At 38.8% G+C, this 20,403-nt stretch overlaps 1 protein-coding gene across 3 annotated transcripts in view; it reads right to left on the bottom strand.

Annotated features, from left to right (window-relative positions):
* Positions 1 to 20,297, bottom strand: part of LOC116733617 (estrogen-related receptor gamma-like) — a 38,417-nt gene extending 18,120 nt beyond the window's left edge. For 2 of the 3 annotated variants that reach the window (XM_032584391.1, XM_032584390.1), the window contains exons 1-4: positions 10,206 to 10,518; positions 3,305 to 3,553; positions 3,054 to 3,211; positions 1,980 to 2,096 (exon numbers count right to left, since the gene is read on the bottom strand). In XM_032584391.1, the coding sequence (XP_032440282.1) occupies positions 1,980 to 2,096; positions 3,054 to 3,211; positions 3,305 to 3,553; positions 10,206 to 10,261 (580 nt within the window). In that variant the 5' untranslated portion in view covers positions 10,262 to 10,518. Of the gene's footprint in view, positions 1 to 1,979; positions 2,097 to 3,053; positions 3,212 to 3,304; positions 3,554 to 10,205; positions 10,519 to 19,938 lie in introns of those variants that run through there. The other variant, XM_032584392.1, reaches the window with a different exon arrangement.
* Between the last annotated feature and the right edge of the window lie 106 nt (positions 20,298 to 20,403).

Raw genomic sequence — 20,403 nt, forward strand, 5'->3', positions numbered from 1 at the left:
GACGAAGCAAAGGGGGGATGAAAGAGGAGGAATGCTGTTGATGCCTCAACCCTATTAAAAGCAGCTAATATAGAAAAAGATAGCACTGAGGAAAACACACAGAGGTGTGTGTGCGCATCTGAGATCATGGTAAGGTGTTTAAACGTACACAGAAATGTGTAAACATGCTATAAGTGGTTGCATCTATAACTCACTGTGCATATGCAGCTGCAGCTAGAAGATGCTGCTGCACATTAAGGTCCAAATAGGAAATAATAAATCATCTTTCAGGTCTAGAAGAGTTGGGGTTGTACCAATCATTTCTATCCATTTTTGCTCACTTTCAAAACATACACAAAAATTCAAGACAATCAGAAATTGTGAGCATGTCTTTAGGAGGTAAAACTAAAACTGTGTTTCTCATTGAAGAATAGAGCTGAGGAAAAATGGATACAAACTGAGCTTTAACTTTCTCCATATAAAAAGTTTATAACCTCCAGTTTGAGTCATAACTTTGGTCAAGTACTCTAGTTACCACGCTCCTTTTGAGAAAAGCCAATCCATGTCAGGCTTTACAACTGAAATGATTTGTGCCTAAATCAATAAGACGATCAAGTTCTAGAGCTGCTATTATAAGAAATATTTCAATTCAGATATTAGGACTGAAACAAAAACAAAAACTAGACCATATCTTACACAAACATTTCCCGAAGGTGACATTAGCGTCACTGAAAAATGGGAAAAAAGGGCACAGAAAAGTAGAAAATGTTGAAAACATTGTGAAACAAGTCTAGTAAAGTGCAGGATACTTTAATGTGGTATTTTCTTTTTTCCTACATAATCTACTTTATTTATTATTTATACACATCATGATTTGCAGACATTAATGTAACATAAAGCCACTTAGGATAAACTGACAGGCTTTTACTTTTATAACAAATTAAGGATTTTTCCTGAGATCAAACTGCTCAACATTTACACACTCAGGTGTTTTATCTCCTCTCTGGTAACTCTCCTAAGCCTCACACAGCAGGAGACAAGTGGCCAGTACAGTAGGAGGCTGCTAATGTTTTCCTCTGTGAGTCACTTCTAAATCTGGACAACAATATGTCACCAGGCAGCAGGCATACAGGCAGACTAAAGGAGACTATCTGCGGCATGTGCACAGACCCACTTCAAATATTTATCCAGACGTGATAAAGTTTCATAGTAGAAAGCAGGTTAAAAAAAAATCTTGTAGCCATCAAAATGTTTCTGGAATAAATCTGGCACACTACAAAGATTTTCAATTGCATTCAGGTTGGAACTGTAGGAAGGATTTTTTTTTTTTTGCCTGCTTTGTGCACCCCTAACTAATTATTGTTCTGTTGAGACCCCCACAGATGCAGATGAACCATGCATCTGTTGATTGAAGAAGGGGTTCAATAATTTGCATCTTTTCATTCACTTGGTGCAAAGCATCAGATCAATCTGTAGCTAAACTGACCCGTAGCATGATACTGCTACCACCATGATTGACGATTAGTACAATAATCTTTGGTTTGTTAGCCTAAACTTAATTGTTGTTCTGGCAAAAAAATCTACCCCTTTTCAACTAAATACATAGTGAATAAGCTTCCTCCCAAATATCTCTCTTGGTGCTGGAATGTTGCCATGACACCTTCACAAATTGGCAAAAGTCCAGAAACTATTTTGGAGGCCCTGCTCAGCAAAGAGGGACATGGCTGAACAGTTAAGAGCCCTGTTACTCATCGTTAAGTTCTGTTTTTACTCCACATACACTGACCTACACACACATATATCATATATTGCAACACAAGGGTGCTTTAAGTTCACCATCAATGGAGATAAGTCAGCTACAGCACAGGCCATCATAATAACCAGTGGCCTTCTCTCTCCATGTCAGAAGTCGATAAGGATGAGACTGAAGCTCCTGCCAGATTTCCCATCAGATCTATCACAGTGAAGCTAACAGTAAGTTACTTTAATGCACAGCTGACCTTCTCTCAACATGCCCACTGCCAGACACTTCACAAATCGACAGGCTTGGCAGGATTTTCTCCTTCTCTTGGTGATTTCACATTCGTTGGAAGCTGGGCAGCTGTATTCGATGTTACCTGGAGAGGGAAAGAGAGGGACAGGGAAGAAAAAAGTGGTTGTCAATGATGTGGAAACAGTTACCTAAAAGATATGGAAACAGTTACCTAAACTGGCCTACCAGCGTTTTGTATGGCCAAACAACCGTCTACAGGAAAAAATAAAAAAGCTTTTTTTTTTTTTCCTGTTGAGTTTGTTGTCTTGGCATCTAAACTCCATTTTCTTTTGTGGGGAACTTTCATACTTGGACTAAAACTGGGATTTATTGGGAGTATTTGAAAAAGCTTAGTATATTCTCATTAAAAAATTGAAATTTTATCAACTAGCCAAAGTTGTCGGCTAAGCCGGATGGCATTGAGCCAGTACAGGTCATCTCAACTGCCAGCCTCCATTAGAAACAGGAAGTTTCTGATGAGCCAGACATCAGATCTCCCTGTCCGATTTGAAAGCCGCTCAAGTCTACCCTTTGAACTTTTCTGCGGCAGCCAACTTCCAGAGCTCTTAACGAGACAAGGCACACCAGGTCCTCGACCTGGGCCCAGAGCCGACAGGGAGCAGGACAATCCCTTTAAAACACCCACACTGTGCGCTTCCAGTTCTCAGCTCTGAGGAGAAGTCAAAGCAAACACATTTAGCACTAGGCAGCTCAGCTATCTGCTGCTTCAAAGCCATGAACCCCCAACATGTTGACTATACACACAATGTCCTGCAAGTTTAACCACATATCAGCTGTTTGCAAACAGATCTTTATTTAAAGCCTTTCTGCAGTTTGGAAAAGTGGGAGGCGGAAGCTATGAATTAACTGATCAGGGCTTGTTTTCACCATAACAAAAGCTTGGGGTATAACTCCATCTGTGCCATGCTGCTCGTAAAACAGGTTTATATGATGCAAGAAAGAATTACCAGTCATGCACAATAAACTATAAAACTGAGCATCTTTCTTTTCATGAATATGTAGGAGATTTTTTGACACTTACCCTGGATGGTCCTCTTGAAAAAGGCCTTGCAAGCCTCACATGAAGCCACACCATAATGATAGCCAGAGGCTACGTCACCGCACACCAGACACACCCGCTTTGCCACAGTGCCCAGCATGAACTCACACTTCACTTGGCCCTCGTCGTCCCCAAACCTCCTGAATGAAAGTAGAGAGGTGAGGAGAAATGCGTTCAGTTGGTGCTCGTGGCACAACATGTGAGATAAGCTGAAATCGATTTAAACACCCAACCTGGTGGTTCCACCATTATTGGCCAAGCTAGCTGTGTGACCACAGAGGCTCGAGTCCAGCCCATTGTTGTGATTGAGGCCCTTGGTGAGGGGACCATAACTGGAGTTTGTATCCGATGAGGAGCTACCTGGACTGGGCTGAGCTGGGCTGACATCGCCCTGGGAGCTGGGGCTGGGGCTGGAGGGCTCCCGTTTTATTGAGGTGGGACAGACGGGGTCCAAGCCCCTCACTGACATTCTGCCTGGATGCCTGGAGAAGACAGAACAAATGAAGACCATTCTTAACATACCAGTGGAAGCTTGCATTCATAAGCATGAACATTAAACCTGGATTGTAATTGCATATTTGAACCATGCTGTTTCCAGGGTCCAAAAAAAATACAGCAAAAAACAATTTCAATTCCTTTTTTAAAGAAAGGTTAACAAGCTTGAACTTACTGAAGATTTTTGAAAATCCAAACAGAGTGGATCAATATACAAATAGGTTAGCTTAATTAATCATACTTAGATGTTTAAGTCTTTATTTAAATTAATTATGATGGTTTAATCACTTACAGCTATGAAAACGCAACATTTAAGGTACTTTCAATCAGTCTAGATAGACAGACAGACAGACAGACAGACAGACAGACTTCACATACAAATGAATTTAGCTCTGAATTACGATGCCTCCCAGGCAAGTCTTTTCTGAGGTTTTTCCTCTGTATATCAACAACCCTAAGTGCTTTAACTGCTTAAAGCACTTAGTTAAGTTTGCACATCCTTTCATTGGTCTATCAAACCACCCTTCCCTGTGTTGTCTGAACCAGCCGTTTGGGATCGACCACATATGCAAAGCCGCAGTGCATTACACTACTTTGTTTTTAAAGGAGGTGATTACTTAAGCAAACTCAGGGAAATAGAAAAGCCAGGAATAATCTACTCTGTTTCCTGCCACTGATTTTTTTTTTGTTTGTTTATTCTTGTTTTGTTTTAATATTTGTATTGAGTGTTATGGCACACTTGTTCTTGTCATCTCAGCGACGCTTTACCTGTCAAACACATCATAACCGAAACAAGTTAAGAGCTTGTTGTAATAGTCATTGTAGTAGGAAATGCAATAGAATGTTAAAAAATAAAATAGTCCATGAAAAATATAGCTTTTTCTAATCAAAGTGAAGGAGGTCAAATCCTGAGAAATCTGGGACTGTTTTGATGTTCATTTATAGTATAAAAAACAAAATTTCCTACTTTTTTGTTTAAAAATCCATTTGTTGTACTTCTGTTTTGATAAACAGATACTTTCATTCAGTTTGACAACAATCTTAGTTTTTGAGAAATATCTTGTGTTCATTAAAGTGTTTGGCCATAAGGCCAAGCAAAATATTTGAAATAAAACAGGGGAAGTTTGAAACCCCAAGAGTAACATGTTGTGGGAGCGTTTTGATGCTGGAGGAACTGGTGTACTTTACAAAAGATCATGAAGAGAGGACATTATGTGGAAATATTGAAGCAACATCCTGAGACAGCGGAGAGTAAGTTAAAGTTTGGGGTTGAATGGGTCTTTTGACAAGCTAATCATGCTGACAAATTAGCTAGAAAAGTTACTTAATGACAGCAAAGTCAATGATACGAGGTGGCTTTGTACACCAAGTCATGCCCATATTCTTTTATCTATTTTTTGTAAAAATAGATTAAAAAATATATCAATAAAAGTTTGTGGGGTCTCTATTTGATTTTTTGAACTACGGTACTTTTGGTGTAATGCAGGGTATTAAACATTTCCATATACTAATTATTCTTTTAGTATTTCATTAGTGTTTGAAGGACTCCAAGCCAAAGACAATAATTTAAATAAAAAGCTCTTTAAGAGCTTCCAGAAACAGAATTTGCTCCTTACATTTCTAAATGATAAAGAAACAGCACACACACTTAATATAATTACCATTACTTCTACCGTAATATCTAAATAATAAGAGATTACCTGCATGTTAAATCGTGTGTCATAAACCTATTAATAAGTAAAGAAGTGACCACAGCAGACTCTCTGTCACCAAGCTGAGGAGGAAACCAGCTGACGTGTACAGTGGGCCCGCAGGCATGCGCCCTGCTCTCACACATCCTGAAAACACACATACTCCGGTGGTGGCATCAGACTTTTGTGCCTGGCTGTAAATATAAGGAGCTTAGCCCATCTCCCCTCTTCTCTTCACATGAAGATCCCTGCAATCGCTTCACACGTTGCAGCCCCTGTGCACACACATGTCTTCATAAACACCCTGACACATACTTGCATGCAACTGTTTGCCGCCAGGCCAACTCTAAAAAGAGACTGCAGGTTTGCTTTTGTCTCGCACAAACACACATACACACAATATGTACACTTCTCAGTCTCTACTCTCTGCATGGCGAGGTGCATGTCCATGTTGATCTGTTTCCTGCCATGTAAATGAGTCTTTCCATCATAAGCTATTTGGTAGGCAAAAAGGCTGGCTGTTTTAAACCACCCACTGAGCAAACCATGGCCACGCGCTACTGACCCCTCTATGGAGCCACAAAAGCAAGCGCAAAGGTGCACGATAAAAAACACACCTACTTAAGATAAAACAATGAACAAGAAAATATTTAGAGGAAAACTGAACAACCACAGAAGAGGAATCACTGTAACTATTTAACAAAGAGTGGATATTTCAAAAACTCCCAGTAGCCAAGAAGCTGACCTTTTATGAATATGTCAGATATGTTTGTGTACTAATTATGACACATAAATTCTCACAGTAGGATAAAAAGACAACATTTTTGCAAAAATGATATGACAGTTAAAATAATTTAAATCTGTAATGTTTGTCTATTGATATTTTGATCTGCAGACCAGAGAGTAAACATAGAATAGACATCACCTAAATTTCTGAATAGTTTGAGTATTAGACGTCCACTCTGCTGAGCTCAGCAAGTTGGTTGATTAGTCAGGCTATCTGCTGAAACAGCCACACTGTAGTCAGCTGCTTGACACACATCCCACTATCTGTGAAACTGGGACTAACTGTGTTTTATGCTAACATAGAAGGAATGTACCTGCTTTGAACTAAACATAAGTAGTTAAGGTGAACAAAATGTGATACATTCCACCACTTTATTGTCATTTACCTTTTTCTAGTGCTACTGAGTAGGTAGGGTTCATTAATTTAATTTCAGCAACCTGCCAGGTAAGAAATATTTTTTATTGGGAAGGTTTGATCAACTGTTCTCCAAACTGTGCCTTGCCAGGCTTCCAGTTACAAGACTGGAAATGCCATTTCCAATCCCATTTAAAGACCATAAAAACAGCACAGAGACGAGGAATCTGTTGTCATCTGTCCATCATAGGTGTTCATGCTGCTTTGCAAAGCCTGACAGATGCATACTTTTAGCTCTCTTGTTGGAATGCATCCCAACAAGATCCCAACATTGCTTTGAGTCAATGCTTTGCTTTCATAATGAAATGCTTGATCAGTTTGGTAAATTACTAATTTACAACACCACATAACCGATCGACATCGCAGCTTCATCGGCCCAGGTCAAACCGAATAAATCGGTGTGCGTCTCAATGGCCATTCTGAGTTATCTCTTTTGTGCCCCAGAATCTAAAACAACACTAACTGCACCTTGGGAACAAAGGATAAAATGCAGCGTGAAATGAAAAGAGATGCAGGCAGGAAGAGGGAGTGGGAAAAAGCTGGGCAGAAAGAGAGGGAGAGTCCTGTGGCTCATTAACCTGGGAGGGGTGGGGGGAGTTGAGGAAAAAAAAAGAGAGGGCAACACTTTCTGGCTTATAAGCAGAGCCATAATACAGACAATGGCCCACTGCAGAAGAAAAAAGGAGTTGGAGGGAAGAAAGAGATAAAAGAAGAGTTAAGTTACCAAGATAAATTAAGAGAAGATTGCCAAAAGCAATAAATAAAAAAAAAGCCAAATCCAGCTATGTCCCGGGGCATGTCGTCTATCCGTTCAGCTCAATCTTACACGGCTGCAGAGAGGTGATTTAGGTCACCGGGGTCTCAGTAGTGCTTTTTTTTTTCTACTAACGATTGAGAGATGAGCTGGGATCAGTGACACCCTCAGCCAACTAAGAGCCTTACGCAGGCTTTGGATGAATCCACGAGATGAAGCACTTGAGGCTGGATCCTCAGACCCGCGGGTTCTGGAGAGAGATGGACGCAGGAGGAGGGGGGTGATCTGCAGCTGTCATTGCCCTCCTTCCGGTTCCTTTATCTGATTGCTTGTGTCACATGCAATCAGACAACCTGTGCGTCCACATGTCTTCCCGTCTCCCTCTGTCTCTCTTCTAATTGTCTTTTCTTCTCCGCTGCCGGCGGAAGGTTAATTTCAATCGTGAAACGCTCACTGCTGAAATCTGCTGAGCGATTATGCCACAACTGATAAAAGCCGAACAGTGATGATAATAGATTTTTTTTTCTCTCGCTCTTCTTTTTAAATGATTACAGAAAATATGGACAATCAGAAAGCAATTCTGTGGTGAGTAATTTAACACCTGCTTTGAACAGCTTTTTCCAAACTCCATTTTTGTGGTAAAATATTCTGCTGGAAAAAAAACTGGACTGAACACAAACATTGAGTTGATTATGTTTTAGAAGCAATCGTCAATAAAATTTAGCTTAAGCTGCATAATGCATGAAATCTCAATTGAAATGCAAGTGTTTGTAATCACAAACGCTTTTACATTTCAAGCGTCAATATAATATGTATTTTGGCAGTTTCCATTTCATTCACACTTGATACAGATTTTAGTGACCGAAATGTTAAGGATAGTGGTAGTAACACTGCGAGAGAGACTAAAATGGGAAAATCTTTCTTTAAATTACAGAAAACAGTTCAAATAGATTAGGGAAATATTCTTGTGCTGCTATTTGTATAACTTTCCTGACCTTACGAGAGCTTTAATATGAAGTTAATTAGCTTAAACACTGTTTTTTAAAATAAAATTTTATACACCAAATAGAAAATCAGGTTGTATGAGGCTCAAATCTGAATATGATTAGGGGACCTTCCAAAAGTTTTGATCATTCCAGCTCAACTCATACACATGCCTTATGTACCTCTTTTTAAGAATATTATGTTTTATAGTTGGTAAAAAAAAAATGTACAAAAAAGTGTATCACCTTGCTGAATGACTTTATTTGTGTTGCTTATAATACAACTACAAAGTAGTATAACATGTTTTAAAAAGTTAGTGAAAATCTTAAAACATGTTTTTGTTTGGTTAACAGAAACGTTTAGTCGTTTAGAGCAGTGGTCCCCAACCCCCGGGCCGCGGACCGGTACCGGTCCATGGACCAATTGGTACCGGTCCGCGCAAGAAATAATTAAATACTTCCGTTTTATGTATTGAGTCTGAAAGATCTTTTATTTTGAAAATCTTTTAACCGGATTCTGCCGGTTAAAGGACGTCTTGAGCGTCACCACTGAGCCCACAAGCAGCAGAATGATTTAGAAACAGCAGCAAAAGCATCGGTGTCGGTGCGCGCACCCCTCTCCCCCTCCCCCTGGTCCGCAGCAAATTTCCGAAGTCTTTACCGGAAAAAGGTTTGGGGACCACTGGTTTAGAGTTCAGAAAACACTGCCTAAGCAGAGAATGACCACATTCAACTAAAACTGTATCTTTGGTTTACCTGGTTTGGTTTATGTGACTTTGGATAAGTGGTAGATAATGGATGAATGGATTCTGATTCTGACTGATTGTTTTTTTTAACATAAGGATTTTTACACATAACAGACAAAAATGAAAGGCAGGTGCTTTGTCAGAGGAAGTAGCTTTGAATTTCAAATAAAATTAATCTATTACAAGATTATCGCCATTTACACATCAAGACTGATTGAAGCTGATTAGGGAAAACTGACAGAACCTCGAAATCCGGGTGTTTGTTGAATCTCTATCATCAACAGCATTGCACATTTTCTATTACTCCTACATTTGTAAACTTCTCTTTGGTGACAATTGTATTTCTGCTGGGGTGGACAGCTGGACAGCTGCTTAGTTTGCACATGCCTTGGTCTGGCTCTGGACACTTTCCAAACATTGTCATGTCTTTAGTAGAAGACATGCAATTTTATCGGATTGTTACTAAGCACAATAACGTGCAGCAAAGTGGTCAGAGCCAATCAAGAGGAAATTGACCAACTTCAATCTTTGGCAATTTAATTGATGCATTTGTAGTACTATCAAAAGTGTGCTCTTTGTATAGTTGATGCAAATTTATTACTCCTACATTTGTAAAGTTGACTTTAAGTGACTATTCTGCCATTCTTGAGCTACACCTGCTAGAGTGGGCACTCTACGCAATTTTGTGTTTGCCTATACCTTGGTCCATCTCTGCAGACAAGGCAGAGTTTTCATCCGAGTAATACCTGTTGACGGATATTCCATACTAAGGATCATACTGAAGGCATTATGCCAAATTTTGCCAATATGGATAGCAAATACTTGTATTCATATCTATTAGGGCAATATTCAGACTAGAAAATGTCATATTATGCCATTCCAAATATATTTTTGGCAGTGCAGGTTTAGTTAACTACAGGCCATTTTAAAAATACTTTCTAATTAAGAAATACTACTTCATAGCTAATCAAATTAAGTGAGTGTGAAAAAGCTAAATATGATTAAGGTGGCTAAAATTTGAGTAACTGGATTTAGCGCAAATACTCTTAATCACTACAAAAGTGATTGTCAGAGATGTATTATGAATTAAATTACCTCATACAAGACACATACGTCACCTGATAAACAGGTAACTTTTAAAAAAAGAAAAATATTTTAAATTAATTACAATATATTAACATTCACTTGACCTATTCGAGCTTTTCAGCACCAACGCGAGACTTTAAAGCTCAATAGGATAACATTACAATGAAAATGTACTTACTCTGTGTCAGAGTGGTAGCTGAAACACTCAGGGAGGTACAGGTCGACTAAATCCATGTGCGCTCTGCTACCATACCCCGAATAAAATAATAAATTAGAAATGCTTTGTTTCCTTTCTCTATATTAGCACCTTTCACAGCCTAAGTTACACCTGCCCTTCAACTGTTTGTAAATTACAGTTTTACTGCTTGGGAACTTTCTATCTCCATCTACTGCCCTCTCCTCTGCCGTGTCTCCCTCTCAGCTCCGCTCATGGTCCGCCTGTCTTCCTGTCACTCTCACTTCTCACTAAAGCTGCTCCCCGCTGCCTTTGTAGTCTGGACGGACAGTTGTGACTGAAAACTGCGAGCTGCCTGTGACCAAAGCGGCCACTCCATCGCGCAAGCTGATTGGCTGCCCTCTAAGCCAATCAGCTGCGCTCATAGCCACTTGGGCAGGTGGATGTGAGTGACTTGCTGTACCTATTTAATAGGTTTAAGCTGTCAGCGTGGGATCGTAGATTGCACACAGGCACACAAATAAATCCAGTTCTCTAATTTATTTTAGAGAACTAAGATAAAGTTCTGTAAAGATTTTCCATCAATTGCAAAGCTAAAAATATTTATACACACAATTCACAACTGATATTTTCACAGTTTATCAATGATATGTTTTAAGAGGGCAGTAATATGTACTTCCCAGTCACATTGTGCCACTTTATAGAAGTTTGCTTAGCAATTTTTTTACTTTAGAAGATGAATTATTTGTGTGTCTGCTCTCAGAGAGATGTTAAATTAAATAACAAAATTCTGATTTAGATACAGCACATAAAAGGCATACATCAAGGCAAGGGCGTAGGTTTGGTCTAAGTTTTGGTGGGACCTTACAACTTACTAAACTAATCAATGTAGATTTTCGTTTATTTATTTTGTTTTTGTTAAAGAATACATATGTTTTGTTTTTTTAATTAATATGGCAAAAGTTGGTCGGGACTATTTTATATCCCTTGAATATTGGTCGTCACGACCGTCCATACCCAAACCTACGCCCATGCATCAAGGTGTCTAGCATGTCGATTAGTTAAATTTGGCATAATTAAGCACAATTGACCACTAGAAGGCGGTAAAGTGCTTACAATATGATCCTGGGTAGGTGTGGAATCTGCACCAAGACGTATTTTGCTGTACAGTACTCTCTTTGTCCTCCAAAGTTAGACTTTCAGAATTCCCAGGCAGAAAAACTACAATAATTACCCCTAAGTTGGGATTCAGACTGGGAAAATCAGAGACTGCCAAGCAACCCTGAGTTTTGATGGCAGTTTGAATGTGCCCCTGCACCTACAGTATATCAACTCTTTGGAGACACCTGTATGTTATGAGTCACATGATATACAGATACTCAATTGCCCTTTTCAGATTAATTAAGTGTTTTTGAATTTGACTTAATTTTAATCTGATGAACTCACATTTGAGCTGGAGTTATCATTACTTTCTTCTATGAACATTATGGTGAAGATAAATCTCAGTGTTCTGTGAATAATGTCATCACAATGTTGCAACTTTAGACAATATAGATTTCTTTCTTTAAAGCTGTTTTACTTATTTCTTCATTAATTCACACATGAAAAAGAATACAAATATTTTGAAATGCATGCATAAATACAATTGATAAAAAGTGCTGAAATATGTGTTAAAACTTTATTTACTTATCATCTGAGTACAATTAATATGTATATTGAGCAAAGTTTTCCATGTCAGTATTTTTGAAATGAAGTGGGCTGTTTAAAAACTTTGAATCGCTAGATTTGGGTTTTTGGTAAAAGAAACATGTTATCGTGTATTTTAAACTTGAACAGACTGCAAAATACCATGAAATATGTCTTGAATATTATGGCATCATTACACAAAACCGCCAAATAAACTTTAGAACATTCTCACCCAGACTATTTCCCAAATTTAACATAAAGTTAGCTGCTGTCCACAGTGACAGCACATAAACATATGGACATCCACATTCCAAACCACATTAACGTAAATTCTTCTTAAGCCTAAACTGACTTACCCGCTACAGGGCTGTTATCTGAGATAATCAGCTATGGCTCAGTGCCTAACATGATGCCTTTCACTCACAAAGCACACGTGCAAACAAAATGGGAGGCAGAGAGTTGGCAGAGTCCAGGTCAGCAGGTGCAACATAATGCAGCATTTTTACAGCGCTACTCACAATAAGAAATTGTAAAATAAGATGGTATCACCAGAAAAAAAGATATTTAGGTTATCACTATTTACTGTAGCATTACAGTCCATTCACAGAAAAGTGTTGATTTACAGAGATACACTAAGCAAAAACTTGCAACCAAACAGTAAAATTAATTTTAAAATCTAGATTTGTTCCACTTTCCTTTGAATAAACAGTCAAGGCTGAAACATTTACTTTGGCATCTGGATATGAGTGGAATGCTTTAAAAAAAACAAACTGTTTGGGATATTAATTCAGCTATTTTTGATTAGGAAAAATCTAGTGTATCAGTTAAAATTAGTCAAGTATAAGAATGAGTTACAGAATTAATTTCATTTGTATTTCCAGCAGAATAAATCTGAGCATGTCCAAATATTATCTCTGATGAATTTTGAGCCAGTAAGCCACACCACCCTAGCTGATCACCCTAACTGAGATGTCAGGAAATCTGAGATGAGCTGCTTTGTTTTTTTCAATTCTTTTGAATGAAGAATGGACCTTTACACTTTGTGTCTTGAGTCTAAAAAACAGAAGTTTTCCATAAATTTAATGCAACAATCATTGCTAATATACAGTCAAATATATCCTATGCACTTACACCAAAGTCCCAACTGTCTACTTTTTTTTTCTTTTTTTTGCTGCCAAGCTTTTAGACTTTATGAAGCAGCATGACACATCTATTCATTTGTTGACGTTTGTCTGTTTAGTAGAAAAATGAAGGATTTCTATTTAATTTGCTCTATGAATATGTCTCAATTTTGTTTTATAAACATTAACCTAGTTCTAGAAATTTCTTTCTGAGAACTTCTGTAAGCATCTTAGTCATTTAATCATTTTTGATGCATTTCTGCACAATTTTCGAGAATTTTGCATACTTTCAGCCACAGTTGTGAGCAGCAGAGTGCTGTTCCCGGTATATCAGCCAGTCTCTTTTCTTTACTGACCAACATGATGCCGTGTTTCCTGATCTTACTTCACAGGGTTGAAATGACCTGTGCTAATTTTTGCTGAGATGAAGGCCGGACTGCAGATTGCATGCAGTGAGCTCATTATGCACCTCATGAAACAACATCAACCAACCAAAAAAGTCATAACAGCTACATGCATATACGTACTGGGAATCAAATATGAATGTAGTTCATTACAAAAGTGTTCCCACAAAGTTCTTTTGTCGTATTTTGTATATTATTTCACGATGCAACTGGAACATTCTGTATATTTTGTTAGGATTTTACGTGACAGACCAACAAAGAGCAGTTATATAGTTTATATATATATATTTGCACATGGAAAAGAATACAAAGATTTTGAAATGCATGCATTAATACAATTGAAAAAAGTGCTGAAATATGTGTTAAAACTTTATTTACTTATCATCTGAGTGCAATTAATATGTATATTGAGCAAAGTTTTCCATGTCAATATTTTTCAAATGAAATGGGCTATTTAAAAACTTTGAATCGCTAGATTTGGGTTATATATATATATATATATATATATATATATATATATATATATATATATATATATATATATTTGCTGCAGCTACGGCCGTAATGGTGTGTGTGTACCAACTTTGAAGGGATTAGATGGAACTTACGTTGGTATAAATTTTTTCAAGCCTGGAAAGTAAGCTAACTAAGAAAATAAAATTATTTTCCTTCCCATTTACAGTTATGAACTGCTTTTTGTTTGTCTGTCACATAAGATACACAGAGATTTGTGGTTTTAATGGGACCCAATAGGAAAAAGATCAAGGAATCATAAAAATCATAAAGAATCATATATGGCCAAACACAAAGGCATGGGAAACAAAAGAGAGGAGCATTTCACAGTGAGCATTTTTTTTTATTGGAGCCATAAACTACAACAAGACTGACATGATTAGAGAGTGATGATAAAATCTACTACAGTAATTGCGTCACATAAAAATCATCTCAAGAGAAATCCTCTTCTGTAAACCATTTCTGAAACTTTAATGCTGACATTAAAATGAAGTGGCTCTGATCTTCTCAGAGGCTCTTGCCATCGACAGTCAGGTGCTGTTTATTTCCACACAGTTATGCAGAGGAAATAAACTCACAGACTGAACTTACAAAGGATTAATTATATTATATTACCAACTTCTGATTTCATCGTTTCAACAAAATAATTGAGTTTCACCTATAACAGCAGGGGAGACTAACCATCAGCCTGAACTAGGTCATGTAAGAGAAAGAACTCATCCCACTACGCTTTCATTTCTCCATTGACATTTTTATAAATGCATGATACAAAATAACTAATTTTTTGCATGCAAACAATGTGATATAAATACAAGTTCAATATCTGCAAGGGGTTACACTATGCATGTTTTGATTTAGAGACTTATCCCAGTGACCCCCGCTTAGTTGTGTTGGACACCGATGCAGAAGATGAAGCAGAAGCAGAAGAAGTAATAAGGATGTTTTTTTGTTAGAATAATACGAAGTCTATTTATATCCCTGATCTGATTGTTTGCTGGGTTAACTGGTAGGATAGGGATCATTATAAGTCTGTCTACCTGGGAATCATTTCAAGAGAAAGTAGCAGCAATGCAGTGGTTCTCCAGGAAACTTGATAAGAACACAGTATATTAGGCTTTTTACAAAAAGTGGATTCAAATGGTCCCTCAAAGTCAATGTCCAGATTTAATGAAGTTTGAACATTCTAGTCTGCTTTGATCCTCTTTCACAAATCTCTTTCATTAGCTGAAATGCTTTGCTGCAGCCACATGGGACACATACAAAGAAAGAAGGAATTTGATTAAAAGAATAACAAAAATAAGTAAAATGTAAATGGATGCTACATTTGGTGTTATCAGATACATGTGGATGTGGAGGCTTGTTTAGGAAAGGGTAGATTCTGTCATAATTAATGATTTGTAACATTACATGTTGTTCTGTAGGTCAATAATGAATCTGTTAGTGAAAAGTCTGACTAGTAGCTATAAACATACTATTGAGGAAATAACAACCTAAACCAGGCCAAAAAAAAGAGAGAAAAGAAGCAAAATAAATCACTGGGGACAAATGACATGAAGCAAAGCAAAAAAAAAAAAAAAAACAGCACTGACACACTCTAAATGCAACGAATGAAAGTCAACAAGAATGGATGCTGCTAGACATCAACAATATTTTTACACCGAGGCTGAGCTGAAGACAGAAGCTCAATTCCGGCTCCGGAGGGAAGCTGTCTGTAACAGGGCACCCAGCTGCCAGCTATTGACCCCATATACCAGATGCATACATTGCCATCTGCAGAAAAAGGAGAAATGTTTGTGTGTGTGTGTATGTGGGTATGTTTTCATTCTTTTTTCTTCAATCCCTAAACTCACAGCCACTGATTCTCATCCTCCGGGGACAGCTGTCGCATTTGCTTCCCAAACCGGACAGTCACCCTGCAAGTCCGGCTCCACCAAACACTTTGGCATTAGCCTCCAAACTAAAGAACATAATCTGGTTGGTTTATGGCTGACTCTTACCCATCTATCAATTACCAGGACGGTGGGAAAGACCATTGAACACCACTGTTCCACCGCCCCACAAACGATTTTGAATATTTCCCGGAAGTGCACAGAGATACAAAAAGAAAAATTAGTTGAAGTAAATATGTTCACGAAGAACATTTCAGAAAAGTGATCTGTCAAGACATCAGTTTAGACAGGTTTAAAGGCCAGTGAACAAAAATAAAGCTTTATAAAAGTTTTAAAAAGTATTTGAGTTAGGAGAGGCCCTGAGGTGCCTGGCAGTCAGGAAAAAATAAATAAACAAACAGGTCATTCAGTGAGAATAAACAATATCTCGAATCTATACGGTGTTCTATTTGGTGGCTCTAAATAGATGGATTGGGGGGAAATGATCCACAAACCGGCTGACAGATGAGCACTCGGACCGAGATTGGTTTCACATTGATCTGAGGCACACAGCATAGGGATCTAGATCTCCCTCGCTCACACATACATCCACGGCAGAAACCCTAGAAATCCTCTGAGAGGAGCCTAAAGAAACAAAACCACTGAAATGTCACTCAGATCTACTGGGACTTGCTGCTGCTTCTCCACAGTGGGTCAATGGTCCTCAAATGGTTTTCACTTCTCTGTGCATCATATAGTAGCACTGCAAAGGAAATGCAGGGAACCTTACACGCACAGGAAGGCTTTCAGGCAGGCTGGATTTCATGTTGAGAAATTTAAGCTCATTTAATGACTATCTGAGACCAGGAAGCACACTGATGAATCCTTTTTCAGCTTCAGGCTCGTTCTGTAATAACTTGACTAGATTGCCCCCTAGAGGAGAAATTCTTTCTATTAAAGGGACAAAACAAGTGCAGCTTGATCACAAACGATGATGATTCACCAGAACTGAGAGTTTAACCCTCAGCTCTGTCGTGCCATCCGGACATATTGCCTCTGGCAGTCTGGAGAACCTCGGGGTGATTAGTCTATGTAACCAAGCTTCTCCTAACAACATAATAAGGATTACGGCAGCAAATACCCTTCATATTCTCAACAAGCAGAATTGGATTAAATGGTCATCTGTTGGTCATCTTATTCTGCCCCTTTTCTTCATATGGTGGAAGCGAAAGGAGCAGTTCCAGACTCATATTTCATTGTCAACAGGACCGTCAACTTGTCAGTGAAACCTGGTCTAAAACCGATTTATGTCTGCAAATTATTCACTTTTCTTCAGCTATTAAATATTTGACATTTTTCAAAGACAACTATGCTTTCTAAAATTGTTGCTCTTCACAAAATAATTTAAAAATAGAAATATTACCTTGTTTTCTCAAAGCTTTGTGTGCCATAAATGATACATTAGGGGTTTGTCGTCATAATTATTCTAACCACAAAAAATTCTGTATGCAGGTATTAAAACATATGGCATGCATAGCATTTCTTAAAACTACATTGATGTTAACATTTACACCCTTAAATACCTCTTTTACCCCCAGTGGACAAAATAACACATCAGATTAACACATTGTTACTCAGAACTCAAAAGGAGGCTCACCCACTATAAATCTTGGGGCTCCTAACAGTTCAATTAAGCACCCTAGTGAGATTGTAAGGGCTGTCTGAAGCCTTAAGAATGACGACTGTAAGTTCTTATGAGTTTGGAAAGGGAATTAATGTGGTATCAAAAGAATTTAAAATCAGTCATTTCCCTGTACTGAAAACAGTCTATAAGTAGATTCCAGCAGGGTAAAGGAAATTGTACAGAGTTGATGAGAATTTGGATAGAGCTAAATAGAGGACATGCTGGAAGAAAACCTGTTAGAGGTTTTAAAAGTCAGAAAAATGGGCTGAAGTTCACCTTCCACATCTCCTTGTTGAGCAAGAAAGTGCCTTTGTCAGGCTTTCTGCTACTCAGTCTCTGTGTTGCATGTTTTTCTGGATTTGGTGTATGCAAAGTATGATTAAAAAGAAGGAGCTAATTTAAAAAATACAACCTATAAGTCTAAGTACTCGCAATTGATTTTCACTGCAACAAGAGGATAATACCAGTGTGTCAGCTTCTTGCTTACTTATCAGAGCTGCTTTTTCACTCCTGCACCTGGTTCCCAGCCTCGTCCCAGGTGAGGAGCCACCACTGCGGGTCCAGCACACACACAGAATCCTGGGAGTCAGCACCGCACGTGTTTAATGCTGATGTCAGGAGCTCTTCCACACACTTTCACATACCCACACTCGCACAGAGACAATGTACACGCTCCCGAACTCATCATATCACTTTTATCTCCACAGGTGGCAAATTTAGCCCTCTGGCTCAGAGTCAGCATGTCATGGCTGAACAAGTCAACAGAAAACACACAGAGACAGAGGAAAATAAGGCTACTTCTATGCGTCCAGCCCCTGGCTTCCTTTCCATCTGCCCACCTTTTTGATGACTGTCAGCAGCTCCACTGCTCACCTTTGGCTGGATATTGTCCTGCTCCAGAAAAGGTAGTAAAAGCTGCATCTCTACATAGATTAGATTATCACTGAAAAGTAAATTAATTTCTACAAATCAGTTGAAAAGAGTGAAACTCAAATGGTTTCATTACACACAGAGTGACACAAAGTGTCTGATGAGCCCCATCAGTTAGATCACAGGCACGTCTCAAAGACACAGAAACTCGGATGAATCTAAATTTTCTGCCTTCCAATTCCGAAAAGACAGAATTAGTTATATTTAAACCAAAACCTATAAAAAAGAAACTGCTTCTTCCTCTTCTGCTATTAACCTTTGAAGTTTCATTAGCTTAGAAAGTCCTCCTACATCTGGTCTCCTGTTTCTTTTTATCTGCTCTCTCTTCTCAAACCCCCGGTTGTTCGTTATGGCAGCTGGCCGCTCGTACTGAGCCAGGTTCTGATGGAGGTTTCTTCCTGTTGAAGGGGAGTTTTTCCTCTCCACTGTCGCTGCATGCATGTCAAGTATGAAGGATTGCTGTAAACTGTCAACAACACAATGCAGTCTATCGTATCTCACTACATACTCATGCAGGAAGAGTGAAGTCAATGACTCGATGCACTCTGCTGGGATTCCTTAGATAAAAACTCTAACCAATTTGAATAGTGAACTGGGAAAATAAAAATTAAAATGATGACCTGAACTTAATGAACTCTTTGATAACTAGGTTCAGTTGGAGAGTATGTACTATAGATTGAAATGACTTTTTTTTTGTAAAGTGGCTTGAGATGATGTGTGAATTAGTGCTAGATAAATAAACTGAATTGAATTTGTTAAAAAATGATAAAGATCCAAAATTAAATTCTTAAAAGGAATTCTTCCCTTGTTCCTTTAATCCTATCTATCCAATCCATGTTTCTTTTCTGTCCCTCCTTCTCGGTCTCATGTCATTAGATTGATTAGGTTCTTTATGGTGTGCCACAAGGATGTTTCAGTTTTTTGCCCTGGTTCTTCCTTCTGTTCCCTCTTCATAGTGCTCTTTCAGGGACCACCACCTTCTGGTCATTCTCTCACCCAGTTAGCCTGTCCAGGATGGCCTACTAATTCCCAGCCACACCAAAGGCACACCAATCAAAAGTTAATCATTTGCAAAATTACACACATTGCCTTCCGATTACACAGGCATAACAATCAATCTATCAAAAGAAACAGACGAGGAAGAAAAAATGTTCTGGACAGTAATATTTGGTGACAGTTTTTTTTTTTTTTAGATACAGCACACTTGGACAAATGCTGCTGCAGATGCATTTAGCAGCTGAACAGTTTTGCTGAAGTGCTCACAAAGTCACCCATGAAGGTTTTAAATTAAGTGTGGATGGGATAAAAAGGCAGAGTTCACCAGGGTTCAAAGTAGATATTTACCCACACACATACGCACACAAACACCCGTTTCCGCTCAAAGACCACACCGGACTGTTTCTAAGCAGACAAGAGCAAAAAGAAAAAAAAAAAAAAAAAAAAGACATCAGTACATTAGCTGCAACTGCAATAAAACCCACATCTGCTCCTTCTGGTTTGCTCATCTCACAGCTTCTGCTCGGTACTTACTGTCAGTTTCATCCACTGGCTGGTCGGCTGTTCAGTGGCTCTGCTTTCCAGCTGCAGTCAGTCGGTCTCAAGGACAAACACTCCAGCTCTCCTCGCCTCCGGTCTCTGTAGCTCAGCGATGCAGCAGCGTGCACACAAATTCATAAACACACACACACACACACAGAGATTTCCCCCCTCCCTCTTTCCTTCCTCTCAGCATCTCGCTCAGATCCAGTGCTGAGTTCACCTGCCCCGGTTCGCTCACAGGGGAGTCCTGAGTGAGCGTGTCAGACAGAAAGTGTGTCTAAGGGAGGGAGGGAAGGAGGGAGGACCCAGCTGAATGCTCCCCCCTTTAAATGCGGGGTGGACCGACGGGCAGAGGACACACGGTGCTCCTGCTTCTCTCTGGATGCAGTCAGAGGAGGGTTTTCTGTTGCAGCCATGCTAAATATGTGAGGGGGAAAAGAAGGACACAGAGGATTC

The sequence above is a fragment of the Xiphophorus hellerii genome, chromosome 15, assembly GCF_003331165.1.
Source record: "Xiphophorus hellerii strain 12219 chromosome 15, Xiphophorus_hellerii-4.1, whole genome shotgun sequence".
Taxonomy (NCBI): domain Eukaryota; kingdom Metazoa; phylum Chordata; class Actinopteri; order Cyprinodontiformes; family Poeciliidae; genus Xiphophorus; species Xiphophorus hellerii.